The 26,708-nt window shown below is 51.4% G+C and overlaps 1 protein-coding gene and 1 pseudogene across 4 annotated transcripts; both read left to right on the top strand.

Moving 5' to 3' along the window:
* The first annotated feature begins 6,587 nt into the window (after positions 1-6,587).
* Positions 6,588-26,657, top strand: Adgre5 (adhesion G protein-coupled receptor E5). 4 transcript variants are annotated; one of them, XM_006993072.4, is made up of 20 exons: positions 6,588-7,240; positions 14,695-14,751; positions 14,961-15,080; positions 15,493-15,645; positions 17,391-17,564; positions 19,255-19,401; positions 20,046-20,192; positions 20,274-20,320; positions 20,804-20,881; positions 21,610-21,787; positions 21,868-21,984; positions 22,145-22,368; positions 23,882-24,049; positions 24,601-24,792; positions 24,973-25,199; positions 25,286-25,355; positions 25,446-25,537; positions 25,648-25,816; positions 25,928-26,032; positions 26,108-26,657. In XM_006993072.4, exons 1-20 carry the CDS (start codon positions 7,183-7,185, stop codon positions 26,135-26,137), a joined length of 2,553 nt encoding a protein of 850 aa, XP_006993134.3. In that variant the 5' UTR covers positions 6,588-7,182; the 3' UTR covers positions 26,138-26,657. The 4 variants fall into 4 exon arrangements, with proteins under 4 accessions (XP_006993134.3, XP_006993132.3, XP_076427953.1 ...); XM_006993070.4 differs by lacking the exon at positions 17,391-17,564; XM_076571838.1 differs by lacking the exon at positions 19,255-19,401.
* LOC102904079 (large ribosomal subunit protein eL34 pseudogene) lies at positions 13,872-14,299 on the top strand (annotated as a pseudogene).
* Positions 26,658-26,708: the final 51 nt, after the last annotated feature.

The following is a 26,708-nucleotide window of genomic DNA, read 5'->3' as shown; positions in this document are numbered from 1 at the left end:
GATCGAAGGTCCTCTGGATGGGGTGCAGCTGGCCGTGAGGAACCTCCTCTGCAGGGTTCCTGTGGGACCGAGTGGCAGCTGCTGCTTATATTTCGTCTATTTATAGCTCCAACCCCCACTCCTGCCCAGCCCCGGCTGCTGTCACCAGTGAGCTAAGGCCCATGGGAAAGGGGAAGTGTGTTGCTAGGTGCTGGGCTTGTTTGGGGTTTGGGGGTGCCCCTGAGCTTCCTGAAGCCTTCATTTCTTAGAAGCTAGGAACACTCAAGTCACAGCTCTGCCCCTTTTCTCAAGCTGGCCCACAGCGGGGAGAGGAGGTGGTGGGTGTGGGCCCAGAACACTAATGGGACCATCACCCAAGCTCCTCTCCTTATCTGTGAAATTCACTTTGACTGCTGCTGCCCCTCCCGTGACACTTCCCTCCTCTCCCCTCCTCTCCGCTTCCTTGTTCACTGGCCTCTCTATCACCTCTCTTGTAAGCTCTCACTGCTTTAGCCTGGCCAGCCTTGAACTCAGGATCTTCCTGCCTCAGCCTTGCAAGTTCTGAGTAGGATTAACAGGCCTCCCCGCCCTCCCCCCTACACACACACTCTCCAGTTTTTGTCTCTGCCGCTGCACATCTCAGCACCAACATCTGTCCCCCGGGGTGGGAACCCCCGCGGCTCCAGTCTCAGGGCACTGTGAGCTCAGGCCGGGTGACCTTAGGGGCAGTGACAAGTCGGGTGGCAGGTACTCTTCCCTTCACCCTACTTCAGGCCCGGGCCCCAAATAGCCTAACTTCTATATTTAGGCGCTGCCGCAGCCCTGTCAGGGACTATAAATACGGTCGCTGCGCTGACTGCTGACACACAGACCGACTGGGATTCATTAGCACAGGGTGAGGAGTAGATCGCTGAGGCCAGGAGTCTGCAGCTGTGGGGCGCCAGACTGGGGGAACCCGGGTGCTGCGGACTGTAGGAGGAAGAGCAGGCTTCCCGCCCTCTTCCCTCTCCCGTGGGGCTTCCTGGCTCGGCGACAGCTGTCCTGGCTCACAATTGCGCGGCCGCCCTGCTGGAGCCCAATGCCCACTCATCCGCAAGGGGCTGCCCGGCCTCTTCCTCTGCCATTGTCTCCAGCCAGTGGCATCCTGTTATGTCCCCTCCAACCGGGATCCCAGCCGACCCCTGCCCTGCCTGGGCTCATACACGCGCTGTTGGGCCTACGCGGATGGGACATCGAGGTCCCAGTCTGCTTACCACACCCCAAAGGCAGCTGCTAGTCTTTGCATTGTTTGCCCACGCTGCAGGGTCACTCCCTCAGGATCCCCATGAGCGCCTGGAGAAGCTCCACTCACAGACAGGGAAATTGAGGCTCAAAGAAAGCACATCACTCCCCAAAAGGGCAGAGCTTTGCCTAGACCCTCACATACCGGGTAGACTGGAGTGCTTTGTGCTGCCAAACAATTCATTATACTCTGTGTGCTTCCGTTCCCCCTCTGTCAAGTGGAAGCCATGCTGCCTGGAGTTATTGGGAGGGTGAGTGAGTGCTAGGGTTGAGTCCCTGGGGAAGGCTACGAAGAAACAGCAATGGCTGCTCTCTAGATTCAGCAAGAACACTGAATTCTGGGTTCTATCTCCAAGACTGTAGAAAAAAATGGGGTGACAGTATCTGTTGCAGCTGTAATAAGAATAATTATGATATGAGAGGGAGGCTAGATGGCTCAGCAGTTGAGAGTGGTGGCGCACGCCTTTAATCCCAGCACTCGGGAGGCAGAGGCAGGCAGGGCTCTGTGAGTTTGAGGAGCCTGGTCTACAGAGTGAGTTCCAGGACAACCAAGGCTACACAAAGAAACCCCATCTGGAAAACAAAACAAAACAAAAAACTGGTGTTGGCTGCTCCTGAAACAGAAGACATGAGTTCAGATCTCAGCATCCATCAGCTCCAAGAATCTAGCGCTCTCTTCTGGCCTCCTTAAGCACCTGCATGCGCATGCACATACACACAGACATACACATAAATTAAAAAATTCCAAATTAAAACAACATTTTACTAAGAACAAAAAAAGGTAGGAGTGCTGGATGGTGGTGATGCACATTTTTAATCCCAGCACTTGAGAGACAGGGGCAAGTGGATCTCTGTGAGTTTAAGGCCAGCCTGGTCCACTAAGTGAGTTCCAGGACAGCCAGAGCTGTTACCCAAAGAAACCCTGTCTAAGCAACAACAACAAAACAAAACAAAAATGAAACAAACAAAAACCTTAAAACAAAACAAAACAAAAAAAGATAGGAGCCGGAGAGATGGCTCAGCTGCTCTTCCAGAGAACGTGGGTTCAATTCCCAGCACCTTCATGGTGGCTCACAATGTAACTCCAGTTTCAGGGGATCTGACGCCCTCTTCTGGCTTCTGTGGGCATCAGCTTCACAGTGGTGCATATATACATGTAGGCAAAACACCCATACACATAAACATTAATTAAAAAAAAAAAAAAGGATGAGCCTAGTCCCAGCACTCTGGGGGCTGACACAGGAGGCTTATGGGTTGGAGGCAAGCTTGGGCTACAAGGCCAGATCTCAACTAAAAAAAGAAAAGGTCAAAAGTCCTGCCTGAGGTCTAACAGCTGAGAGGGCAGAGGGTCAGACATAAGAACAATATAAGCAGACAGACAGACTTTCTGGTGGCTAGATGGTGATGTTGTGGAGAACAGAGAAAACACCGGAGTCTGGGAGTGAGCAGAGCCAGGCAGCTCTCAGGCTGTGCTCGGCAACCAGTCTAGTATGGTGGGTAAGTTCCGGGTTCAGTGAGACCCTGTCCCAGAAAATAACACGGACAGGGATCAAGAAAGACACGAGACACCAGCTTCTGCAAGACACCAGCACACACATACACATGCACCCGTGTACACATACATACACACCCATGTGCACACACATATACAGGCACCCATGTACCCATACACACACCAAAAGAAAAATAAAGAGAAAATAAAACAAAAGGGAAGAGAAAAGAAAAAAGAGAGTAGCCAGGAAGAACTTCTGGTCTACAAGGGAGTCCTGGGGTGGACTTGTGGTTTAGATGAGGGTGTGGGGGCCTGGGGTGGACTTGTGGTTTAGATGAGGATGTGGGGGTACCAGTGATGTTCAAGCCCAAACCAAAGAGCAGGGAGGGCCTTCAGAGGTTACCTTCAGTGAGCATTTCAGTCAGAATCATCCCCCGGTGTAAAGACCCCTGAGACCAGACCCTGCCAGGGACGAGGGACTTGGGTCAGTGGTGAGCATTTGCCTGGCATACTCCAGACCCTGGGATTTTTCCCTGGTACTGAGAAAAATGCCAAAAACAAACCAACACAAGCCAAGTGCACAGTAAAGTGCTCAATAAAGCCTGTAAGACCCGTACCAACAACCATGTGATTAAAACCTCACCAGGCAGGGTGATGTGCAGCTTTAATTTCACCCAGGAGAAAGAGGCAGGCAACTCTCTGAGTTTGAGGCCAGTCTGGTCTACATAGTTAGTTCCAGAACATCCAGGTTGTGTCTTGACTTGGGTGTGCAATGGGGAGAGACTGGGGGATTGGGAACAAGGCAATGAACCAGCATGGGGCATGAGAGGCGGAGCCATGGACCTGCAGACAGGTCAGATTTGGGGTGGCAGAGGAGGAGACATCATAGAGCCATCAGCCTGAAGCTTTTCCCCACCCTGTACCTCAAAATACTGGAATCAGGTTTTTTGTTTTGTTTTTAAAGGGTTATTTTTATTTCGTGTATATGCATGTTCACCTGCATGTATGTCTGTGCAGCACCCTAGTGCCTAGGGAGGTCAGAAGAGGTCATAGATCCCCTGGAACTGGAGTTTAAGATGGCTGTGAGCCGCCGTGAGGCTGCTGGGAAGCACACCCAGCCCTCTGGAAGAGCAGCAAGTGCTCTTCACTGCCAAGCATCTGTCCAGCCCCTTCCTCTTGTTTTGAGGCCCAGTCCATCTGTAGCCCTGGTTGGCCCGGGATTCACAGTAATCCTCTTGCCTTTGCCTCCTGAGTGCTGGATGACTTCCGTGGGCCACCACACATGGCTTTCTCTTAGTCTAGTTTTGTTTTGTTTTGAGCCTGTATCTCGTGTAGCCCTGGCTAACCTTGAATTTGCTACGTGCTTTAATTGGGGTTCTCTGAAGTAACAGAACTGACAGAATGAATATTTATATGGGATTTGTTAGAGTGGCTGCAGTCCAGCTAGTCCAACAATGGCTGTCTCCCGACAGCCCAAGAATCCAGTAGCTGTTCAGTCCATGAGGCTGGATGTCTCAGCTGGTCTTCAGCATATGTCAGAATCCCGAAGAAGTGGGCTCTAATGTCAGTGAAGGAACACACTTGTCCATCAATGGCTGTGAGGACAAGCAGGCAAAGAGCAAGAGCGTCCTTCTTCTCCCAAGTCCTTTGTGTAGGCTGCTATCAGAAGGTGAGGCCAGATTTAAGGTGGATCTTCCCACATCAGATGATCTGGATTTAAGGTGGGCCTTCCTCTCTCAAATGATCTAATCGACTAAAACAAACAAACAAACAAACAAACAAACAAAAACTTTCTCGGGTGTGCCAATGGTCTAGGGTTTTTAGTTTAAATGTGTTTGTCTTGAATTCCTGATCCTCCTGTCTCTCCTTTCCTAGTGCTGGGATAATAGGTGTGAGCCTCCATGCTTGTTTTAACCCCATTCAACAGACTGGAAAACCAAGTCCTAGGGAGACTCTGCCTGCCAGCCTGTGGGGACAGTGGACCCTGAGGTCCCACCATTTGGGAGGAAAAAGCCCAAATTCCACTGGAGATTTGGACTGGCCCTCTCTGTCCCTCCCCTCCTCTCTACTGTCTCTTGCTCAAACCCCAAGGGACTGAACTGAACTAAAACTGGACATTTCTCACAGCAGCTTTCCTAATGCGGCCACCGGCCACTGTGAATTACTTTGCTCCACACATTTTCTTTTCTTTCTTTCTTTTCTTTTTTAAATTCACACACCAAGGCTTAAAGAGAAACTTCTATCATGCTTAGAATTCTTGGTTGTAGCCTTCTTTCCACAGACCTCAAGTTGAATGGTCTTTTCACTAACTGAAATATGGAAAAACAGGTCTAGGGGAAGGACAGACCAGAACGGAACTGTAAATACTTCTTGACCCCTTCTAAACACAGGTAGAAAGGTACCGGCGTATGCAATCAGTGCATCCTACCCAATGTGTTTAAAAACACCATTATAATTAATAAGGTGAAACTAAAGATTTAAGTTTAATTTTTAAATTTAAAACCTGTGTAAGAAGCTGGCTTTTTCCAAATAAAATTTATTTTATTTTTACAAAATATTTCTTCTTCTGTATGTTTAGTGTGTTAGGTGTGTGTGTGTGTGTGTGTGTGTGTGTGTGTGTGTGTGTGTGTGACTGTGTGACTGTGTGACAGTGCACTAGTGTATGCCATGCCTGGGGGGACTAGAAGAGGGCCTCAGATCCCCGGGGACTGGAGTTGCAGACAGTTGTTAGCTGCTCTGGGAATGCTGGGAATTGAACCCTGACCTCGGGGAGAGCGGCCAGTGCTCATTCACCCGTGTTCTTAACCAGTGAGTCATGTCTCTGGCCCTAACAGCACACATTTTCTACAGCTTCCTGTATTTTATTTTTTTCTCCCGCGACGTCAACCAGGATAGCCACAAACTCCCAGAAGCCCTCTCGCCTTGCCCTCCCCGGTGCTGCCATTGGAGGCTTGCGCCTTCTTCCCAGTCAGCGGCACGCCTCCCTGTGCTCCTGGAATTTATTAAGGTAAGAAGAAGGCCTGGAGCTCCTGGTAGTTTATGCCCATGGCTCCAGCAGACTCCAGCCTTGAGGCAAGAAAAATCAGGGGTTCAAGGCCATCCTAGGCTACATAGAGTTCAAATCCAGCCTGGGCTACCTGAAATCCTGTTTCAGAGAAAAAAGGAGAAAAAAAAAATCAATGATGTTTTGAAAAATCACTAGATGTGTCTGGGAATGTAGTTCACGTGGTAGAGGGTTTGCCCTGCATGCACAAAACCCTGGGTTTGACAACCCCCCCCCACCACCACATAAAAAGAAATGATAGTTACATGAGTTATCCAAACAGGAAGCCGGTGTACGTTATATGATTCTCTAAAGATTGTGGCAAGGTCAGCGTGTGTAACCAAAAAGCCCTGAAGTGGTTAGAGATGTCCAGTGGTCAAATCCCTCTTCCTCTATTTATTCTAAGTTTTTATTACGTTTAACTTGTTGATTTATTTATTTAGTGCTTGTGCTTGTGCCGGTCAGAAGACAATTTTCAGGAGTTGGTTCTCTCCTCCCACCATGTACGTCCTGGGTATGGAAGTCAGGTCGGTAGGTTTGGGGGCACGTGCCCTTACCCACCGAGCCCTCTTGGTAGTACTCCATTTTTTATTTCTTGTTTTTTTAATTTTTGAGATAGGTTCTCAGTGCGTAGCCCTGGCTGACCTGGAACTCTTATGTGGCCAAGGACGGCCTCAGGGTTAGCCTCTGCTTCCCAGAGTGCGGGGATTATTACAGGAGTGCAGGACCATGCCACACCCCTTTTTTCTTTGTGAGACAAGGTGTCATGTAGTCCTGGCAGGCTTCAAATGCGACAAAACGAGGGGTGACTTTGAACTCCTGATCAGTGCTCCTTCGCCCGTCTATGTGGCACTGAAGCTAGCCAGGGCCTCGAGCATGCTAAGCCAGCCCCACACACACTGAGCCACATCTCCAAACCCTGACATTGCTCCTTCCCGGCCTGGCATCCCAGAAGGGCCCTCGGCAGGCGCTTCCCGGATTCTTATTTGGCCTCGGGCTTCTCTGAGCCTGGGTTTCCCTGGAAAAGAAGCGGGAAAATCCTGCTAGTGGGAATGGGGGTCGCTCCGGAGCCCAGGGCGCCGCTCGGGTGGGAACTCCACCCAGCACTGTTCGACGTGACTGGGTCCCTGTCCCCGACACCTCGCCGCCGGCGCCGCCCAGCTCGGCTGCGGGCCGCCTGTCCGCGGGGAGGAGGGGGGGTGGCTGGGACGCGCGCGCGATGGGTCGCGTTTGTTCCAGGCGCGGGCGCGCGCCGCGCCCTGGGGCTGTTTCCCCGGCACTTTCCTGTTACTTTCCAGCGGGGAGGACAGTTCCGGGGAGGGCCCTGCCCACGCCCGGTGCATAAAGGCCCAGCCCAGTCGGCCGCCACCGCCCGCCGCCAGCCCAGATGCCGTCCGTCCGTCCGTTCCGCGCCACCATGAGCTCCCACCGCGGCCTCCTGATCGGTGAGACCTCGGGGTTGCGCGGGGCCGGGAGGAAGCTCGCGGGACGTGGTCTGCCGGGGCAGGGACAGGCAAAGCCCGCGCACCTGTGCGCCCCAGAATGCTCTCAGGGGTGCTGGGCCCTAATGGGCTTGACTGCTGCCCACTTGGAGGCTAAGAGAGGGAAACTGAGGCGTGGGGGCACGTGAAGGGAGTGGCAAAGCCGGCTTGGTGACTCACGGCTATAGGGAGGCTGAGGCAGGAGGGTCACCATTTCCAAGTCAGCCTAGGCTACACAGGAAGACCCTGTCTCTGTCTCAAAAGGACAAAAGAAAAAAAAAATGCAGGCTGCGGGCTGGAGAGATGGTGCAGAGGTTAAGAGCATTAAGAGAGGACCTGGTTGGTTCCCAGCACCCACATGGTGGCTCACAAGGGGCTGTAACTCCAGGGGATCCAACACCCTTTGCTGGCTTCCACAGGCACCAGGCATACATGTAGTGCACAAACATACATGCAGGCAAAACACACATACAGCAGTAAAATAAAAATAAATAAAAACAAATGCAGGATAAAGTGAGCTCCGCTGGCTGGTCGCCCATACAGGCGTTCTTAATGTGGAGCACAAGCCAGTGCGAGAACAACCCTTTCAAGGAGGGTGGCAACCCCCAGTACGTCCCGTGTTGTGAGTGCCAGGAACACTGCAGAGGCCCTCCTCGGGACCTGCCTGGGACCGAGCCGCTGGCTGAAGGGATCTTGCCAGGCTGTGAGTTTGAACTTGGCCTTTGTGGTGACTTTCCCGCCCCACCCTGGGTGCCTCCAACCGCTATCTGACTGCTAAGTTACCTAAGTAACTTGATAACAAACAATGAAGAAATGGAACTTGGGGTGCAAGCTGGGGTTACCCCAACCACAATGACTGGCCTGCGTGCCAGCAACAGGTGGCAAGTGGCAGGCAGCTCCGTGGCCTGTGGGCTCTGGAGCTAGGAACTTGAGTCCCAGGGGGGCACAGTTGGTGGCAGACAGCTGCAGAGGCCGGCCTGGCTGTCACTGGGCTGGGCCACAGTGACCTTGGGCTGCACTTTCCTCCTCTGTAAAATGGAGCAAGACCAGCTGCATTTTACCGTGCTCTTCCAAAGGCCAAGAGTTTGTACATAAGCTTTCTGGTTCACAGTTTGAATGAAGCGAACACATCGTGTGGTGTCCATGTCTGCAAGTGGTACCCTGGTAGTAGAGGCAGGAGGATCGGAAGTTCAGGGTCATTCTCAGCTGCATATGGGGTTTGAGGCCACTTGAGACCTTGTCTCGGAAAGCAACCAACCAAGGCTGGTGTCTTTAATCTCAGCCCTAGAAAGGAGGCAGAAAGATCCTGTGAGTCGGAGGTCAGCCTGGTCTACATGGCAAGTTTCAGGCCAGCCAGGACTATACTGTCAAAACACCCCTACCTCCCCAGAGAGAGAGAGAGAGAGAGAGAGAGAGAGACAGAGAGAGAGACAGAGACAGAGACAGAGACAGAGACAGAGACAGAGAGAATGCATGCAGAGAATTAAGTGGACACTTCTATCATTGTGATTATTATTTTTCTGGGTGAGATGCTGGGGGGTCTTTGGCAGGAAGTACAAATGCTGCCCTACCCCCACTCCTGGATCCCTAAGCCGAGCCTGGTGGCTCCAGTCTGAGCCTGGGAATTTGAACCAGATGTGTCTGGGAGCAGAAGGGAGCAGCTGTGCTCCTGTTTGGGTAACTTCCAAGTCTCCAGATGTAGGCAGCCTGGGCAGTGTCTCCAGGGTGGTGGGGTAGAGCCCAGCCCACAGTGAGGGAACAAGGAGCCCCCCCTGCCTAGGTGACCACTGCTCGGGTCTGCCTTCCCTTGCCCACCCTGGCCTAATCACTAATCTTTTTCCAAGCTCCGAGTCTCATTTTGTCTTGGTGGAGATTGGACATGACCCCAGCCTCTTGATGCTGTTGAATCTTTTCAGGTTTCTTTGGAGACAAGATTTCATGGTAGTTAAGGATGACCTTGAACTTCTGATCCTTCTGCTTCCTCTTCTGAGGGTGGAGATTACAGACTTGTGCAACTAGGCCTGACTTCATTTTGAGCTTTTTGTTTTGTTTTAGAGGCAGGGTTTGGCACAGTAGCTATGTGGCCCAAACTGGTTTCAAATTTGTGATAATCCCCTACTTCTGATTTGTTTTTGTGGTGGTTGTGACAGGGTCTTGCTATGTAGCCTTGGCTGGCCTGGAGCTCCCTAAGTACAGCAGGCTGGCCTCGAGCAGAGTTCCACCTGCCTCACTAGTGCTGGGGCCTGGAAGTGTGCATCACCACGCCCGCCTGCCATGGTTCTGAGTCTTAAAGAGTTACTGGGGTCTGGAAGTGTGCATCACCACGCCCGCCTGCCATGGTTCTGAGTCTCAGAGAGTTACTTGTGGGGATGGAAAATGGCTCCGTGGTTAAGAGTACTTGCTGTTCTTCCAGAAGGTGGGGGTTCCGTTCCCTGCAACCACGCGGTGGCTCACAACCATCTCTAACTCCAGTTCTAGGAGACCCAATGCCCTCTTCTGACCTCCCTAGGCACCAGGCAACAGACCAAACATCCATACACATAAAAATTAATATTCTTTTTCAAAAAGTTACTTGAGGACTGGGAAGAGGACTCTGTCAGTAAATGTCCCGTGTCGAGGAAGCTGGGTGTAGTGACACACACTTGTAATCTCCATGTTGCAGCAGGGAGACGGGTAGATCCCTGAGTCTTGCTGGCTGCCTAGCCTGCTTGATGAGCACAGGCTCTTTGAGACCCTGTCTCAAAAATCTAGGTGGAAGGCACCCAGGCCAGTCACACAGAGAGACACATACTGGTATTATACTTTAGGAACTGAATTGCCCCAGGGCCGATCCTGGAGAGAAGATCATTTTGTGGTCTGTCCCACAAAGAGGAACTGGGTTCTGATGGGGTGGGAGTTGGGGGGGTCCAACCCTATGGCTCAAGAGGAGGAAAAAAGAGGAATTCTAATTTGAGGGGGTCACCCCAGCTTTGAGTGGGTGAGTTTCACCCGGAGCCTCTGGTTCTTCATTGGCCTCAGGGAACCCAGTCAGACAAAGACTGAGACCCTCTTAGAGACACTGTCTCCCCCACAACTCTGCTCATAGTGGCTGACCCAGGATCCCCCTAAGAACCTGGCATGCAGCCAGCCCAGTGGTGGGTGAATCATCCAGGAAGTGACTCAATCCACCCCCCCCCCACCAGCCCTTCACCCTAGGGCTCTCTCTAGGACTCCTGTTAAGATCCTCTTCTTGCTGCTGTATTCCCCACATTGGGAGCAACTGTGTCCCCCAGGCTCTCCCCAGGGCCCCTGCTTCTCAGACATCGCCCACCCTGCTTTCCGTCTGCACACCCACTCCCCTCTTCTGAGAGGGAAAACAGGACTTCACACCTGCTAGGCTCCCACCTTCACACATGCTACACCCCGATCTTTCTCTTGGTTTTTATTTTGAGACAGGCTCTTGTGCTGTGGTTTGTGCCCAGGCTAGGGACTTTAGTCCTCTTGCCTTAGCATGCCAAGCAGTTGGCGTTACAGGGCACTCGGCTTCCAGACTTCCTCTTTTTCTTTTGAGATTTATTTAGTTTGTGTACATGATTGTTTGGCTTGCCTGTATGTGTGTGCACTATGTGAATGCCTAGTAGCCTTGGAGACCAAAAGAGGGCACTGACATCCCTGGAACTGGAATTACAGTTGTGAGCTGCCATGTGGGTACTGGGAACTGAACCCGGGTCCACTGGAAGAGCAGCCAGTGCTCTTAACTGCTGAGCCATCTCTCCAGCTGCCAATTCTTTTTTCTTTCTTTTTTTTTTTTTTTTTTTTTTTTTCTGTGACAGGGTTTCTCTGTGTAGCTCTAGCTGTCCAGGAACTCGCTTTGTAGACCAGGCTGGCCTTGAGCTCACAGAGATCCGCCTCCTGACTGCTGGGATTACAGGCGTGCGCCACCATTGCCCTGCCCAATTGTTTTGTTTTATTTGTTTGTTTGTTTTTTTAATTTTCTTTTTATGGAGCTGAAGAGCTGGATCAGTGGTTGAGAGCACTGGCTGCTCTTCTAAAGGACCCGGGGTTATATTCCCAGCACCCACATGGCAGCTCACAACTGTCTGTAACTCCAGTTCCAAGGGATCTGACACCCTCACAGAGACTTACAATAAATTAATCTTTAAATTTTTTTTTGTTTTATTTTTTGTGTGGGTGGATATGTGCATGTGGGCATGTGTGTGTGCTCACATACCACGACACACATATAGAGGTCTGTTCTCTCCTCCCACCACACGGGTCCCAGCTCTTAACTCAGAAGTCAGTTTGTGAGACATGGCAGCGAGTGCCTTTATCCAAGCTCTCCTCCTCCTTCTCCTCCTCTTCCTCGTCCAGTCCCCACCCCCTTTTCTTTTTTTGGTCCTGGGGATGGAACCCAGGGCCTCATTTCAGTCAGGTTCCACCAAGTTACCCAGGCTGCCCTTGAATTTGTGTTGGTTTTAACTTAAGAGCCTCCTCCTCAGCCTCCAGTCACTGGATTACACACTCCTTGCCTTCCAGCCCTGATTCCCTCCTCGTTCCCTGCTTCCCACTTCCTCCTCATCATTTCTTTTCCTTCCGCCCCTGCTTTCTTGGATGTCTGTCTGTAGCGAATGCTGTTACTTCAGGCTTGCAGTCCTGCCTCGGAGCGATGCCTGTCAACAGCAGCAGGTACCAGGGCTGTGTTCAGCAGTCACCCACCCTCCACCACAGCCACTTCCTGACTTGCTGCCACCAGCTTGTGTGGTTGACAGTGGGTAGCTGTGTGTGGTGGCAGAGTGTCAGAGCTTAGATGGGACCCGGAAGACAGAGTCCAAGCCGCCATTCTTTCCTATAGAATGACAAGGGTCTGGCCTGGTGGCACAGGCCTGACCCAGCTCCTCAGGTCACTGAGGCAGGAGGATTTCAAGTACAAGCCCAGCCTGAACAACTTAGGAATAAAGTATAAAGAGGGATTGGGAATGAGGTCCAGTGGGCCAGCCCTTGCCTAGCATGCAGAGGCCTTGGGTTCTATCCCAGTATTGTGAGAGAAAACAATATAAAACATGATAGCTCCAATAAGGTGGAGGCTAGAGGGTCAGGAGTTCAAGGTCATCCTTAGCTACACAGCCAGTTTCAGGTCAGCCTGGGCTACATGAGATCCTGCTCAAACAAACCTGAGGTGGGCAAGATGACTCAGCCAAGTAAAGGAGGCTGCTGTATATAAGCCTGGTGACCTCAATTTAGTCCAGGGGACTCCTTGGAATGAAAAGAGAAACAACTTCCGCATAGGTGTGGTGGCAAACACACACACACACACACACACACACACACATACACACAACTAAATGTAAATGTGCTGGTTAGTTTTTTGTCAACTTGACTCAAGCTACAGAGTCATTTGGGAAGAGGGAACCTCAGTTGAGAAAATCTCACAAGTTGGCCTGTAGGCAAATCTGTGGAGTATTTTCTTGATTAATGATTGTTGTGGAAAAGGCCAGCCTGCCCCCCCACCTTTTTATTGAGACATAGTCTCTCTCTATAGCCCTGGCTGTCCTGGAACTTACTCTGTAAACCAGGCTGGCCTCCAACTCACAGCTTCACTACTGTCTCATGCAGTTTCCTTTTCTGTGGTGATGAAAGTGATGACAGCCTCCCTTTGTGGGGACAAAGCCTACGTAGCTAAGGAATTAACATTTTTTTATTTGTGAGACATAGTCATTCTATATAGCTCTGGACTATATACTGGACTACATAGACCAGGCTGGCCTTGTACTCAAGAAGTCTGCCTGCCTCTGCCTCCCAAGTGCTGGGATTAAAGGTGTGCACCACAGCCCCCATCTTGACATTGTCATTTACACTTACTCTTAATCTTAGTTTGGTTGTGATACAACAACCCCTGGGCAGGTGATTCTGGGTTATATAAAAGAGCAGGCCGAGCAAGCTGTGAAGAGCAAGCCAGTGAGTAGTGTTCCTCTGTAGATGTACTCTTCTGTCCTGCCAGTCAGTTCTGTCCCACCAGCTCACTCCTCAAATAACCACACAGAGACTTAATATTAATTATAAATGAATGGCCGATAGCTTAGGCTTGTTACTAACTAGCTCTTATGACTTAAATTAACTCATTTCTTATCTAAGTTCTAAGATGTGACTCATGACTTGTTATCTCATTTTCTACCTGTCCTGCTTCCTCTGTGTCTGGCTCTCTTGACTCCCAAGAGTCCTTCTCTTTTTTTCTGCAAGTCCTGCCTAACCTCTATCTGTTCGGCTATTGGCTAGTCAGCTTCTTTATTAACCCAATCACAGTGGCATATATTCACATGGTCTCTGCTTCAGTCCCTGACTCCAGTCTCCTGCCTTGACTCACCCTGAAAAGAGACTGTAACCTGTAAGCAAATAAACCCTTTCCTACACAGCTTGCTTTTGATCGTGCTGTTTTATCACAGCATAACGACCAAACTAAGACAAAGATTTAAGTATAAAAGACAATGTTAAGGCTCGGCAGTGGTGGCGCACGCCTTTAATCCCAGCACTCGGGAGGCAGAGCCGGGCGGATCTCTGTGAGTTCGAGGCCAGCCTGGTCTCCAAAGCGAGTTCCAGGAAAGGCGCAAAGCTACACAGAGAAACCCTATTTCGAAAAACCAAGAGGCACTCAGAATGGTCCAGTGTTTGACATACCGTCGTAGGCTTTCCTACAACACAGCCTCTAACAAAACTAGGCTGTCTCGGACCCCTGGCAACAGGATTGTTTACCTTTATACCAAGAAGATTGGGAAAGCACCTAAATCGGCATGTGGTGTGTGCCCAGGCAGGCTTCGAGGGGTTCGTGCTGTGAGACCGAAAGTCCTTATGAGGTTGTCTAAGACCAAGAAGCATGTCAGCAGGGCCTACGGTGGGTCCCTGTGTGCCAAGTGTGTCCGCGACGGGATCAAGCGGGCTTTCCTTATTGAGGAGCAGAACATTGTTGTGAAGGTGTTGAGGGCACAAGCACAGAGTCAGAAAGCGAAATAAATATGCAGCTTTTTAAATAATAAAGGTCAAGGCTTGGTCTGTGGAGAAAAAAAATTCTATTACAGATTTTTGTGAACTGCCACATGGGTGCTGGGAATTGAACTCATGACCTGGAAGAGCAGCTGGTGCTCTTAACTGCTGAACCATCTCCCCAGCCCTGGTTGATTTTTTTTTTTTTTTTTTTTTTGAGACAGGTCTCAGTATGCATTGTAGCCCAGGATTGGCCTTGAGCTCCTAATTCTCCTGCCTCAACATTCAGAGTAATTGAATTATAAGTAAGTGCCATTAGCCCTGGGAACTGGAGCTTGATGTCTTGAGTATTAACTACAGAATCTCAGCCTGGGCAGGGTCAGCACCCACTACCCACGGATGCACAGCTTTGGCCTGCTGTCTCTGCTCTGGGATCCAGCTGACCATCCTCTGCTTTGTTTCAGGGGCAGTGGTGTGCATCCTGCTGAGCCTGTCAGGAGCTCAAACCCAGAGGGATCCGAGTAAGTCCATCGGACACGGGCTCCACGGCCAAGGCTGGAGGGGAGGTGGGGGGGGGTGTCCCACTGCCAACCACAAGCCTCAGGAGCAGATGGGCAGCTGCTGGGGACGATAAGGGCCTCCTCACACCTTTCTAAGATTCTGTTCTGGGTGGCACTTCCCCCCTACTGGGCCTCCTTTACTTTCTTACCAAAGTATCTGTCCCCCACAGACTGCCCCGCCTGGGGGTGCCCTCCGGACTCAGAATGTGTCAATTCCAGTAGCTGTCGATGCATGGCAGGCTTCTCAAGTGTCAAAGAGCTCATCACTGAAGCCACCGAGAGCTGTGAAGGTACAGAGGCTTGGGGACGGGCATGTTGAGAGATGACAAGGTGTGGTCTGGGGCCAGGGGTCTCAGCTTCATCAAAGACAGAAAAAGAAACCAAGACGGGGAGGCAAGAAGTGAACAAGTAGGACGTCCCAGAGCAGGGCCTGAGTGCCAGGCTCTGTGCCTGAACTTGGCTTTGGGACTGGAGATGGGGAGGCTGGTTTTCCATTCCACCCCAGAGGACGGAGAGGAGCAGAGCTGGCCTGCTTGCAGCCTTCAGGAGTAGCTCAAGCTATAGCACAGCCTCGTGCACACAGCCCGTAATTTCCCTCCGATGCTGACCCCGCAGTCCCTGGCTGTAGTCAGGTCGATGTGGGAGTCCCGCAAGAGGACTCTTGGATTTCGGGGGCTAACCCTCATGCCTGTTGTGTTGTAGACATCAACGAGTGCCTTCAGAACAGTGTGCTCTGTGGACCGTTCGCCACGTGCAATAACTCACCGGGAAGCTACAACTGCTCATGCAACCTGGGATATCGGCTCCTTTCTGGGAAAAAATATTTTGCTAACAAGAGCGAGAACACATGTCGAGGTAAAAGCTTGCCAATGCATTTGCCTCATTCACATCAGCTTCAAGGTCACCAGCATAATTGTTACAGCAGCCACAAGGCAGGGTCCTGATGTTGGTTCTGCCCCTGTGGTTTGCTCTGGTCATGGGTCACAGCCACAAGCTTAGAGATGTAGGGAGGAGGGGACATTTGGTAACCCCCCCACCCCCCGGCCGCCTCATCCTGATGATACCTGTGTGTGACTCAGAAAGCCCTGTTTAATTGAGTATTGTGGTGCTTGATATATATGATCCAACACTCTGGAGTTTAAGGCTAGAATATGAGTCAAGGAATGAATATGTAGTGAGTTCCAGGACAGCCAGAACTATGTAGAAAGACACTGTCTGCAAAAAAAAAAAAAGTAGCCAGGCCTTTATTCCTAGCACTCTGGGAGGCTGAGGCAAGCAGATGTCTGTGAGTTCAAGGCCAGCCTGGTCTTCAGAGGGAGTTTCAGGACAGCCAGGGGTACACAGAGAAACTCTGTATCGAAAAACAAACAAACAAAAAGAATTCTTCATGCTTCTTTCCCTGTGTCTTCTGTCTGTCCTAACAAAGGGCTTTGCTCTGTATTTATTAAACAGCACAGAAAACACAGCATGGGAAAGGAGTGAGGGATTGATTCTCTACAGAAATCTTTGACAGAATTTTACAAGGGAAAAATAATTTTATTTACCCAGAACAGCAAATATCATGGCAAGCAGACATTGCCGGCCTGTATCCACATGTTGTTTACAGCATTTATGATGGATATGTGTTGTATAAAGTTGTTTCCAACCTATTGGTTGTTTTTAGTAAATGATTACCACAACACATATTCACACACACAAAGACACACATACATTATTCTGGGGTCAGGAGTATGGGAGAATACATAAGATTAAAGCTATGCTTTAGCTTACGCTGTAAAGCTGATTACATGGGCAATCCAAGGCACATAAGGTTGGTAACGTTCTCTTAAACGCAGGTTAAACAGGATGACAGTAGGTTGAGTACATGCTCTTAAGTGATCTCAAGGCAGATTATTAACTTGATGGCAAGATCTGGAAAAAGTTCATTCTCTTTGAATGCAAGAGATATTTTCAAAGCCAAGTGTGTGGTACTCGCCTTTAATCCCAGCACTCGGGAGGCAGAGGCAGGCAGATCTTTGTGAGTTTAAGGCCAGCCTGGTATACAGAGTGAGTTCCAGGACAGCAGAGCTACATAATGAGACCCTGTTTCAAAGAGAAGGAAGAGAGAGAGAGAGAGAGAGAGAGAGAGAGAGAGAGAGAGAGAGAGAGAGAGAGAGAGAGAGAAATGGATTTTCAGAAAAATGCGTCACTCTATGAAGTGACACAGGTGTCTCCATGGACCCCAAGGAGGGTGACCGAAAGCATCCCGCTGAGAGTGGAACCCAGACGATGCTTAAGGCCCTGGCTGAGCCATCACCCCGCACCCCAGACTGCTGCCTGCACCGCTTAGAGGACAGGCCCACCTGGATCACAGGAGCCCTTGGGCCACATCTTCTGCTCCTTCTCTACTACTTGGTTCTGGAAGTTCAGAAGTTCTTTCTGCTCATCTGCATCTCATTTTCATAAGCCACCATCCTCTGCCCATCTACATTTCATTTGTATAAGCCAACATCCATCTGCCCATCTGCATCTCATTTGCATAAGCCAACATCCCTCTGCCCGTCTGCATCTCATTTGCATAAGCCAAAAGGATGCCATCCCGAATACTCTGCCTCTACCAGGAGCACGTTCTGCTGCAGTGTCTGCCCTCTTCCCAGCATCAGTGGACACTGGGGTGACACCTGCCCCCTCCAGGAGCCATACAATTACTGCTGCGCCTAGAAACCTCCCTAAGCAGCCTGCTACAGTACGCCCACGGACACAGCCTGGAGACCCAGGAGAAAAGACACCCAAGGGTAGGCTGCGTTCTCTGCCACTGCTCCTGCTGGAAGACCACACTTGGTACCTGGACCCCCTTTTTGCTCAGCCTTGGCCATTGCTCCACCCAATCACCATTCTGACTATCCTCAGCAATTCTGGTTCCTTGAAGACAGCATAGAATGGTGTGGCCAGATTGGGCAGGGTGACATCACCCCCCCCCACACACACACACACCTCAGAGAATGGAAGGCGAGCACTGTCCAAGGAAGGTGTCATGGAGGACAGTACCCCAGGACTGCTCTCTCCTGATGCGTCTACCGCAGCTGCCAGGCCAGGCAATTCAGGGCAAGGAGACAAGGCTACGCTCAGTGCATCCCCAGGGCTGTGACCACAACAGGAGAGAGGGCAGAAATACCTATTACTCTCGTGGACACAGCTCCCTCTCTGGGCACTGTGATATTGAAGGGCTGGCTTCAATAGAATGCATGTTCTTACCCTCCATAACTTTAGCCAAGGGATGCCTGGCTGCACGTCAGCTTGTCACCACACAGGCTGGCTCTCACTGTGTGGCACCCTGACCTATCAGGTGTTATCCCTTCTTGTCCTGCCCCTTTATTAAGCGCCTTTCTAGAGGGGGTGTGGCTCGAGAGCAAGTCTCAATCCTCCATCGAACAGAGGGCTGGGGAGTGAGTGAGGCTGCGTGGTCCTGAATGTCCCTGGAATTCCACATAAAACTCTCTGAAGGGAACAGTACCTTGTAAGAATGGAGACAGAGGCTGCCATGGGAATACAGAATCACCCCTGCACCAGCTCCTAAGGCTCATATGTGGCCTTTGCCCCAAATCTTCAGGCCAGGATACTGATAGCTGCCACACCCCTGTTGCTGGCAGCTGGGGAACCCTCTACTACTTCCTTTCACATCTGGACAACAGAGTCAGAGCCACCACAGACCTTATATGATGCCTTCATATGAATTAGAAGGCGGTCTGCCCACAAGCATCTGGAAAGTTCCAGATGCTTCTGTGTCACGAACCTAGACAACCCTGAGCCTGAGGCTTCAGCTTCAAGCACACAGTCCTCTGCTTCCACTCATGAGGTAGATGAGGGCCGGAACCCCAGAGTCTGTAGGAACCCCAGCGTCATTTGCCCCAACACCCAAGGTAGCTGTGTGTGCAGGTGTCTGGCCTTCAGCCCAGGCTGAGGCCCCAAAGGTATGCCAGGTAGACCCCCCAGGAGCAACTGCAAGACCAGACAGTCGCTGGGAGGAGGCAGGCGGGGCTGTGGCCTGAAGAGGGGGAAGCTCTTCAGGGCCCCGGGAGCTCCAGGACTATGGCGACTCTCCTGAGGATTTAGCTCCCAGCAGTGTTTCTGTTGGCCCCAGGGTGTTCTGAGCCCACAGCTCTGTGGGGCTCCCAGAGTTTGGCTCCTCCTCATCTGTGAGAACAGTATCAGTCCTGTTCTGAGAAGGGCTAGAAAGCAACAAGAGGCCTTGGTCAAGAAGTCCAACCCCCTGACTCAGTCTGCTTCCTGGTTTTACCTCCGGTAAACTGGGTCCCCCGATCCTTGCTGGGCCTGTCCCGCAGAGGCCACCATGATGTGCTCTGCAGGTAAAGTTGAAGGTCACCAGGTAGCAACTGAATTTGAGACAGTGAGAAGTTGGGAAAGTGGGTACAATGCATGAAGGTGTGAGTCGGGGCAGGGATGACTGTTTGGTTTTGTTCCCAGATGTGGATGAATGCACCTCCGGGCTAAACCACTGCCACCCATCCACCCATTGCATCAACAAGTTGGGCAGCTATTCTTGCATCTGTCGCCAAGGCTGGAAACCTGTTCTTGGATCCCCCAATGGCCCAATCAACACAGTGTGTGAAGGTCCGGGTGCCACCTTCCTAAGGACCCGCAGTCTTGTTTAAGATTTATTTTAGCCAGGTGTGGTGACACACCTTTAATCCCAGCACTTGGAGGGCAGGCAGAAGCAGGCAAATCTCTGAGTTCCAGGGCCACGCATAAAGACCCTTAAAATGTATGTGTCTTAGGTGTATATATATGTACCACTTGGGTGCAGGTGCCCAAGGAAGTCAGAGGAGGCTGTCAGATCCCCTGGAACTGGAGTTATAGGTCGTTGTGAGCCACCTGGTGTGGATACTGAACCCAAAGGTTAACTCTGAGCCATCTCTTCAGTCCCCACGTTTACTCAAGAGAATGAAAGGAGGCTCTGTTAGGCCAGGCTTTGATCTCCTGAGGTTGAATTTGAAAAACTGTGGGGCCCAGGAAAAGAGCTGGAATACCAAGGGGAATCCCGGGGAGAATCCAGATGGCCTTCAATTACTAAAAAGCCCATAGTTCAATTTTCGTATATACATTTGCCTTAGGCCTCTGCATATTCCCTAACCCATCATGTACCACTCACTGAGGCCACCAGGGATCAGTACCTCAGGCCAGGGACTGTAGCAGTACCAAGGAAGGGACTGGGACCAGACAGGAAAGCACCTAACCTCCTTTTTTTGTGTCTCCAGATGTGAATGAGTGCAGCTCTGGGCAACATGAGTGTCACAGCTCCACCATCTGCATCAACACCTGGGGTTCCTACAAGTGCCGCTGCCGCCCAGGTTGGAAGCCAACCTCTGGGTCCCTCAATGGTCCAAAGAACACCACCTGCCAAGGTACCTGGCCCTAGTCACCCAGCACCTCCATGCCCTGCAAATGCACTCTGAGATTACTGAACCACAGTTCTGTCCCCACAGGACGGCCCTTCCCTATCTGGACACTGCCGCTCACAGCCGAGAGCCAGGTGAGTAGCCCGTGGGGACCGAGAGGTCAGACCCCTTCAGTCTGTCTGTCCCTTCAGCTGTGCTGCTGTCCACCCGTGACTCACTGCTGGGGGATGTCTTTCTGTGTGCTGTGAATATGTGTTGCTCTGATTGGCTGATAAACAAAGCTGCATTGGCCTATGGCAAGGCAGCTTAGAAGCAGGCAGGCAGGAAATCCAAGCAGATATACGAGGAGGAGATAGGAGAGTCTGGGGAGACACCAGCTGCCGCCCAAGGAGCACCATGCCAGCAGACTGGTAATACCACAGCCATGTGGCAACTCATAGATTAATAGAAATGCGTCAAGTTATAAAGAGCTAGCTAGCAAGAAGCCTGCCATAGGCCATACGATTGATAATTAATATTAAGCCTCTGAATGATTATTTTATTAGTGGCTGAGGGACCGTGGGGCCGGGTGGGACCTGAGAAAACTTACAGCTACAACTCCCTTTTTCCCTTCCCAGAGTCTCTCTCTATTCTCTGTTGAAGTCCAGAATCTGCTCAGAGACTTCAGTCCAGCCACAGCCAACTACACCATCCAGGTGAGGGGGAACTCTGGGGACCCCAGTGCAGTAGGGCACAAGCCACAGGCCTCGGTGCGGACTGACAGTGTTCCATCCATTCAAGCAGTACTTCTGGTGTGAGGCACAGGGGTCTGACACGTGCAGCCATGTGTGTGGCTATGACACAGGCTTAAAATGGCAGTGACCAAGGCAGTTAAGACTGAAGTTAAGCAGAGTGTGCTGGCCTATGCCGTACGGAGCCTCAACAAGGATCTCAAGTTCCTGAGCTACACAGCAAGACCCCATCAAAAACAGCAAACAACGCAACATCAAAACACCCTGAGCTTAAAACCCCCAGAGCAAATAAACAAGATGTGGTGGTATATGACATGCCTGTCACCCCAGAAGGTAGAGGCAGGAAGATCAAAAGCTCATGGTCACAAACAAGTAATTTACAGATTATAGGGCTGGGGGTGTGGCTCAGTGGTAGAGCACCAGGCTAGAGTACCCCAGTGAGGGGCTGGGGGCGTGACTCCGCAGAGCCTTGGCGGTCACTTCCTGCTGGTGTACGTGTGCTGTTGTGACATGCAGGTCGTAAACCTCATCTCCTTGTTTCCTGGCTACTGTGTAAGTCTTAATGCATCCCTCCAGCAGGTTCCCCAGGCAGCCCATGTGGCTTTCCAGCGTCTGCTCATGGGAAGGGTGGTCCGGGTCCTTCAGTTTCTGTGATTCAAAACCTCAACAGCTCTGTCACTCATCACCTCCAGAAACTCATTGAGGCCGTGGACAAGCTGCTGGAAGGCCCCATGGATAAAGAGAATCTAACCACCACTGAACGGCACCAAGTGGCCACTCAGTTGCTCAAGAACATGGAGCAAAGCCTTCGGATCCTGGCCCAGTTCTTACCCAAAGGCCCCTTCACCTACACATCCCCTTCCAACACTGGTAAGGGTCTCTCCTGCCCCACCCCCAGGTACCACCCGGCCCTTGGTCTCCCCAGTCACCCACTCTCCCTGTCTCTTCAGAACTGTCCCTGATGATCAAGGAGCAAGACAACAAAGATGTTACCACAGTGCACTACAGCCAAGGTTGGATGAAACTGGACTGGGCTGTGACAGCTGGATCCAAAAGCTCAGAAAATGGTAGGGGTCCAGGGAGGGCACCCCCCAGGGAAGCCAGAGTGAGGTCTGGGATGTGGGACAGGCAGACACCAGCCCACTGGGAGAGCCTTGACAGACTTGTCCTCTGGGAGGATGGCGTACGGAGGAAGGACAGCAGACAAGCCTGCATGTCTGCCCCCAGGCTACTCCTTGGCTGGCATCCTGTCCATTCCAAACCTGCAGAAGCTGCTGGCTCATGCCTCCATGAACCTGAGCCAGAGTCAGGATACGTTGAAGGAACGCTTCGAAAAACAAGTTCTAGGTGTTTCACTCACGCTCCTCTCAAACGTCACTTCCATTTTTCTGACCAACACGGACACTGGGAAGCTCGCCTCGAACGTCACATTCAACTTCTCCTTCCGTCCTGTGAGTCCTTGAATGGGGGGAGTCGGGGAGGGAAGCGCTGCTGCTCACTCCCTAACCACAGTCAAAGGGGCCCTTCTGGACCCCCACGTAGGAGAGAACCAACCCCCAAAATGTCCTGACTCCTTCCCTCCAACACACACACAAAACAAATAAATATAATAAAAAACACTAAAAACACCTAAACATTTAAAAATGACAGCTGGATGTGGTGACACACGCCTTTAATTCTAGCACTTTAATTCTGAGCCTACAAGATGGTTCATGAAGCAGGCAAAGGTGCTTTTCCCACCAGGCCTCAGTTTAATTCCTGGCCTGAGTCGGGTCTCCAAGCCCTACACTGTAGGAGAAAACAACCCAGTTCATGATTTCCCCTCTGCCTTCCATATGAAGGCTATAGCCCAAGTGCAACCCCATCAATGTAGTCTCAGAAAGGATTTTACGTGTACGATGTCTTGCCTGAATGCATGTCAATGCACCACATGTATACCTGGTCCCATGGAGGCCAGGAGAGGGCAGCAGATGCCCTGGAACTGGAGTTAGACAGTTGTGAGCCACCATGTGGGTCCTGGGAATTGAACCTGGATCCTCTGGAAGAACAACCAGTGCTGTTATGATCCACCCATGTCTGCTGTGAGTGAATTAAAGGTGTGTGTCACAGGCCGGGCTGTGGTGGCACACTCCCAGTGCTCAGGAGGCAGAAGCAGGTGGATCTCTGTGAGTTTGAAGCCAGCCTGGTCTACAGAGCGAGATCCAGGACAGCCAGGGCTACACAGAGAAACCCTGTTTCGAAAAACAAAACAAAAAGGGTCACATCTGGCTATATATATATTAACTGTAAAAGTTAAAAAAAAATTAGTCTAGGGCTGGAGAGATGGTTCAGAGGTTAAGAACACTGGCTGTTCTTCCAAAGGTCCTGAGTTCAATTCCCAGCACCCACATGGTGGCTCACAACCATCTGTAATGAGATCTGGCTCCCTCTTCTGGCCTGCAGGGATACATGCAAACAGAACATTGTATGCATAATAAATAAATAAATATTAAAAAAAAATTAGTCTAGGCTGGTGATCTAGCTCAGCTGGTAGAGTATTTGTCTAGCATACATGAAGCCCTGGGTTCAAAGATTAAAGTACCACATAAAATGTAATTCAAACACTCAGGAGGTAGAAGCAGGAAGATAAAAGTCAGCATTATCCTCAGCCACAGTGAGTTTGAGGGCAACCTGGAATGTATGAGACTGTCTTCAAATTATAAATAGACAGATATATAGCAAGTACATTCAATAAATCTGGGTTTTTTGTTTGTTTTTTTTTTTTTTTTAACTACAACCTGTAAGCAACCATTCCCCACCGATTCTTTTAATTTCTTTGGCATTTATTTCCTGTTAACTGCTTGTGATTTCCGGGGTCCTGTCCTCCTGCCATTGCTGGCCCCCCAGGCTCTCTGCGCAGAGTAGACGTTAAAGCAAGGTCCTCTGCTTACCCCAGACACACCCTAATCACCTATCTGCCCGTAGGTGTCAAGGGAGCCACGTAAAGAGCCGACATGTGCCTTCTGGGACACTGGTGACGATGGGAGAGGGCACTGGGCCACCGACGGCTGTTCGATGGATTTCACCACCGGCCTCTGCCACTGTAACCACCTGAGCAGCTTTGCCATCCTGATGGCCCAGTACCATGTGAAGGTAAATGGTAAGCCCTGAAACCATAGGTAGCCAGGCCTGCCTGGGCAGGACCGTAGGTCCCTTTGGATAGTCCCATGCCCCGCTTCTCGGTTCCTCCGCTGGAGTCCTTTGCGACCCAGTAGCTGATGGATGCAGGCCTCTGCCCGAGCCCCTGCACAAATGTGAAGTACTGGAAAATGCACCAGCTCGCGTCAGTGAGTAAACGTGCCTACAGGCAGCCAGCGCTAATGACCTGAGTTTCGTCTCCAGAGAAAACATACAGTGGCAGGCAGATGCTTCACGCCATACACACAAATACATAAATGTGATTTTTAAAAAGCCCTGTGTAGAATATCCCAGAAAGTATAGCTTTCTCAACATGGCCAAAACCTGGGCCTCATGGTCAGCTGAAATCATTAGCCAGGCAGAGTTGGCCCTGTGGTCCAAGACAGGCTTGTGGAATCTGGCTTCTCGTAGGAGCTAAGGTAGGCGTTTTGGGTGTATGGGAAGAGAGCCCCCTGCCCCCAGGAGAGGTGTAAGGGAACACCACTCATCCTGAGCTCCTCCCCTAGGACCCGAGACTGGAGTTGGTCACCAAGGTGGGGCTGTCGCTTTCCCTGGTCTGCCTGCTGCTGTGTATCGTGACCTTCCTCCTGGTGAAGTCCATCCAGAGCCCTCGAACCATGGTGCACCTGCACCTGTGCATCTGCCTTTTCCTGGGCTCCGTCATATTTCTGGTGGGCGTCGAGAACGAAGGGGGCCTGGTATGTTCCTGTCCTGACCTCACTTGGAGTCAAGACCTACGAGTAGGCTAGCCTGGTCTGTCCCGGGGCTCAGTGTTGGAAGGTGCCCCATCAGGTTCTGCTTGAGCCCAGCTGGTGGGGTGTTCGGCTTTGTAGCCATTGGTCCTACCCTGCACTGACAGCCCCACCCTCCACCCACAGGTAAGCACACGCTGCCAAATGGTAGCAATGCTGCTACATTACTTATTCCTGGCTGCCTTCTGCTGGATGGCTCTGGAAGGCGTAGAGCTCTACTTCCTTGTGGTGCGTGTGTTCCAAGGCCAAGGCCTGAGTACACTGTGGCGCTGCCTGATCGGCTATGGGGTGCCCCTCCTCATTGTGGCCATCTCAGCAGCTTCCAGAATGGACGGATATGGGCACGAAACATAGTGAGTCTATGATGTCGAGTTGAAGGCTGGAGTGGAGTGTTGGGACCTGGTGCAGGGTCACTGAGAAGGTTCTTTCTTCTCCCCAGCTGCTGGTTGAACTATAGGATAGGTGGCTTTCTCTGGAGCTTTGTGGGACCCCTGGCCTTCATCATTTTTGTAAGTACTCTGGGTACTGGAGGCCGGAGCAGCGAGACTACTAACTACTGCAGTCCTCCTTCTAACCCATGATCCATAATCCCCACCCAGTGTAATTCGGCCATTTTCGTGATCACTGTCTGGAAGCTCACAACCAAGTTTTCTGAAATCAACCCAAACATGAAGAAACTAAGGAAGGCCAGGTGAGAGGGGGGGCAGCGGGGAAGGCTGGCACAGCCAGACTGAGGGGGGCTAGGGTCTGAGCAGGGGGCTTGGGAGAGCTGGAGACAGACTGCAACTGCCCGCTCCACAGGGTGCTGACCATCACAGCCATTGCCCAGCTCATGGTGCTGGGCTGTACCTGGGTCTTCGGCCTGCTCCTCTTTGACCCCGACAGCACATGGCTATCCTACATCTTCACCCTGCTCAACTGCCTGCAGGGCCTCTTCCTCTTCGTGATGCTCTGCCTGCTCAACAAGAAGGTAGGCAGACAGGCGGCTGGGGGAAGAGCCAGGGTGGAGGGAGCCGAGGCCAGGCCCGACTCCCAAGGCCAGCTCCTTTCTCCCCTCTAAGTTGGTACCTTGGGCTCACAGGTGAGGGAAGAGTACCGAAAGTGGGCCTGCATGGTTGCTGGCAACAAGTACTCGGAGTTCAGCTCCTCGACAGCAGGCACCGGCTCCAGCCAGAGTCAGACACGGGTAAGGGCCGGCCTGGGGCAGGCGGGGAGGACAGGCCTGGGAGCTCAGCCTCAACCAGGGCTCCTTCCTCTGCAGGCTCTCAGGCCCTCAGAATCTGGAATGTGAAGGCCAGTTCCAGCCAGGTCAGCAGCACACACTCAAGGCTGTCACGCTTCTGCCTTCTGTTCCTGCCAACTTCCCAGCTTTGGCCCCATTTCTGATAGAGAAGGGATGGATGGACACCTGGCAATGAGTTCCGCAGCAGGGTAAAAGGGCCATTGGACCTGCTTCTGGTTACCTCTTTGCCCCATCACAGCTAATGCCTACCACAGAAACGGAAGCCAGCTAGCAGACCTGCAGCCACTGCCCTGGTACATGAAGCAGGCAGTCCTAGGGACAGTGCAGGCCCCTTAACCTGGGCTCTTCGCAACTATCTTTAGCACATAAGAGGCCAGGGTACTGGGTTCAATTTCCTTAAGCTAAGACTGATGATATGTCAGCCATTGATTCTGCCTGCTGCTGAGGCTCACGGTACAGAGGCGCAGCTGCCCCACTTCAGGGCAGAAGGGTCTCACAGTTAGGTTATATGTTTTGTAATCTTTTTAAAACCTCTTGATGTTGACACATAACATTAAATATACTGATGAAAAAAAGGTGGCATGCTTATTGGTGCTTGACCTGAGTCCATGAAATAATG

The sequence above is a fragment of the Peromyscus maniculatus genome, chromosome 5 (assembly GCF_049852395.1).
Source record: "Peromyscus maniculatus bairdii isolate BWxNUB_F1_BW_parent chromosome 5, HU_Pman_BW_mat_3.1, whole genome shotgun sequence".
NCBI lineage: Eukaryota > Metazoa > Chordata > Mammalia > Rodentia > Cricetidae > Peromyscus > Peromyscus maniculatus.
This window is presented reverse-complemented; position numbering and strand designations above follow the sequence as displayed.

Excerpts from the sequence above, each read along its gene's own strand:
- Adgre5 (XM_006993072.4), top strand. The coding sequence starts at position 7,183 with ATGCCGTCCGTCCGTCCGTTCCGCGCCACCATGAGCTCCCACCGCGGC. Across the intron at positions 14,752-14,960 it reads TCAAACCCAGAGGGATCCGA|ACTGCCCCGCCTGGGGGTGC; the intron begins GTAAGTCCATCG and ends TGTCCCCCACAG. Across the intron at positions 25,817-25,927 it reads TCTGCCTGCTCAACAAGAAG|GTGAGGGAAGAGTACCGAAA; the intron begins GTAGGCAGACAG and ends TTGGGCTCACAG.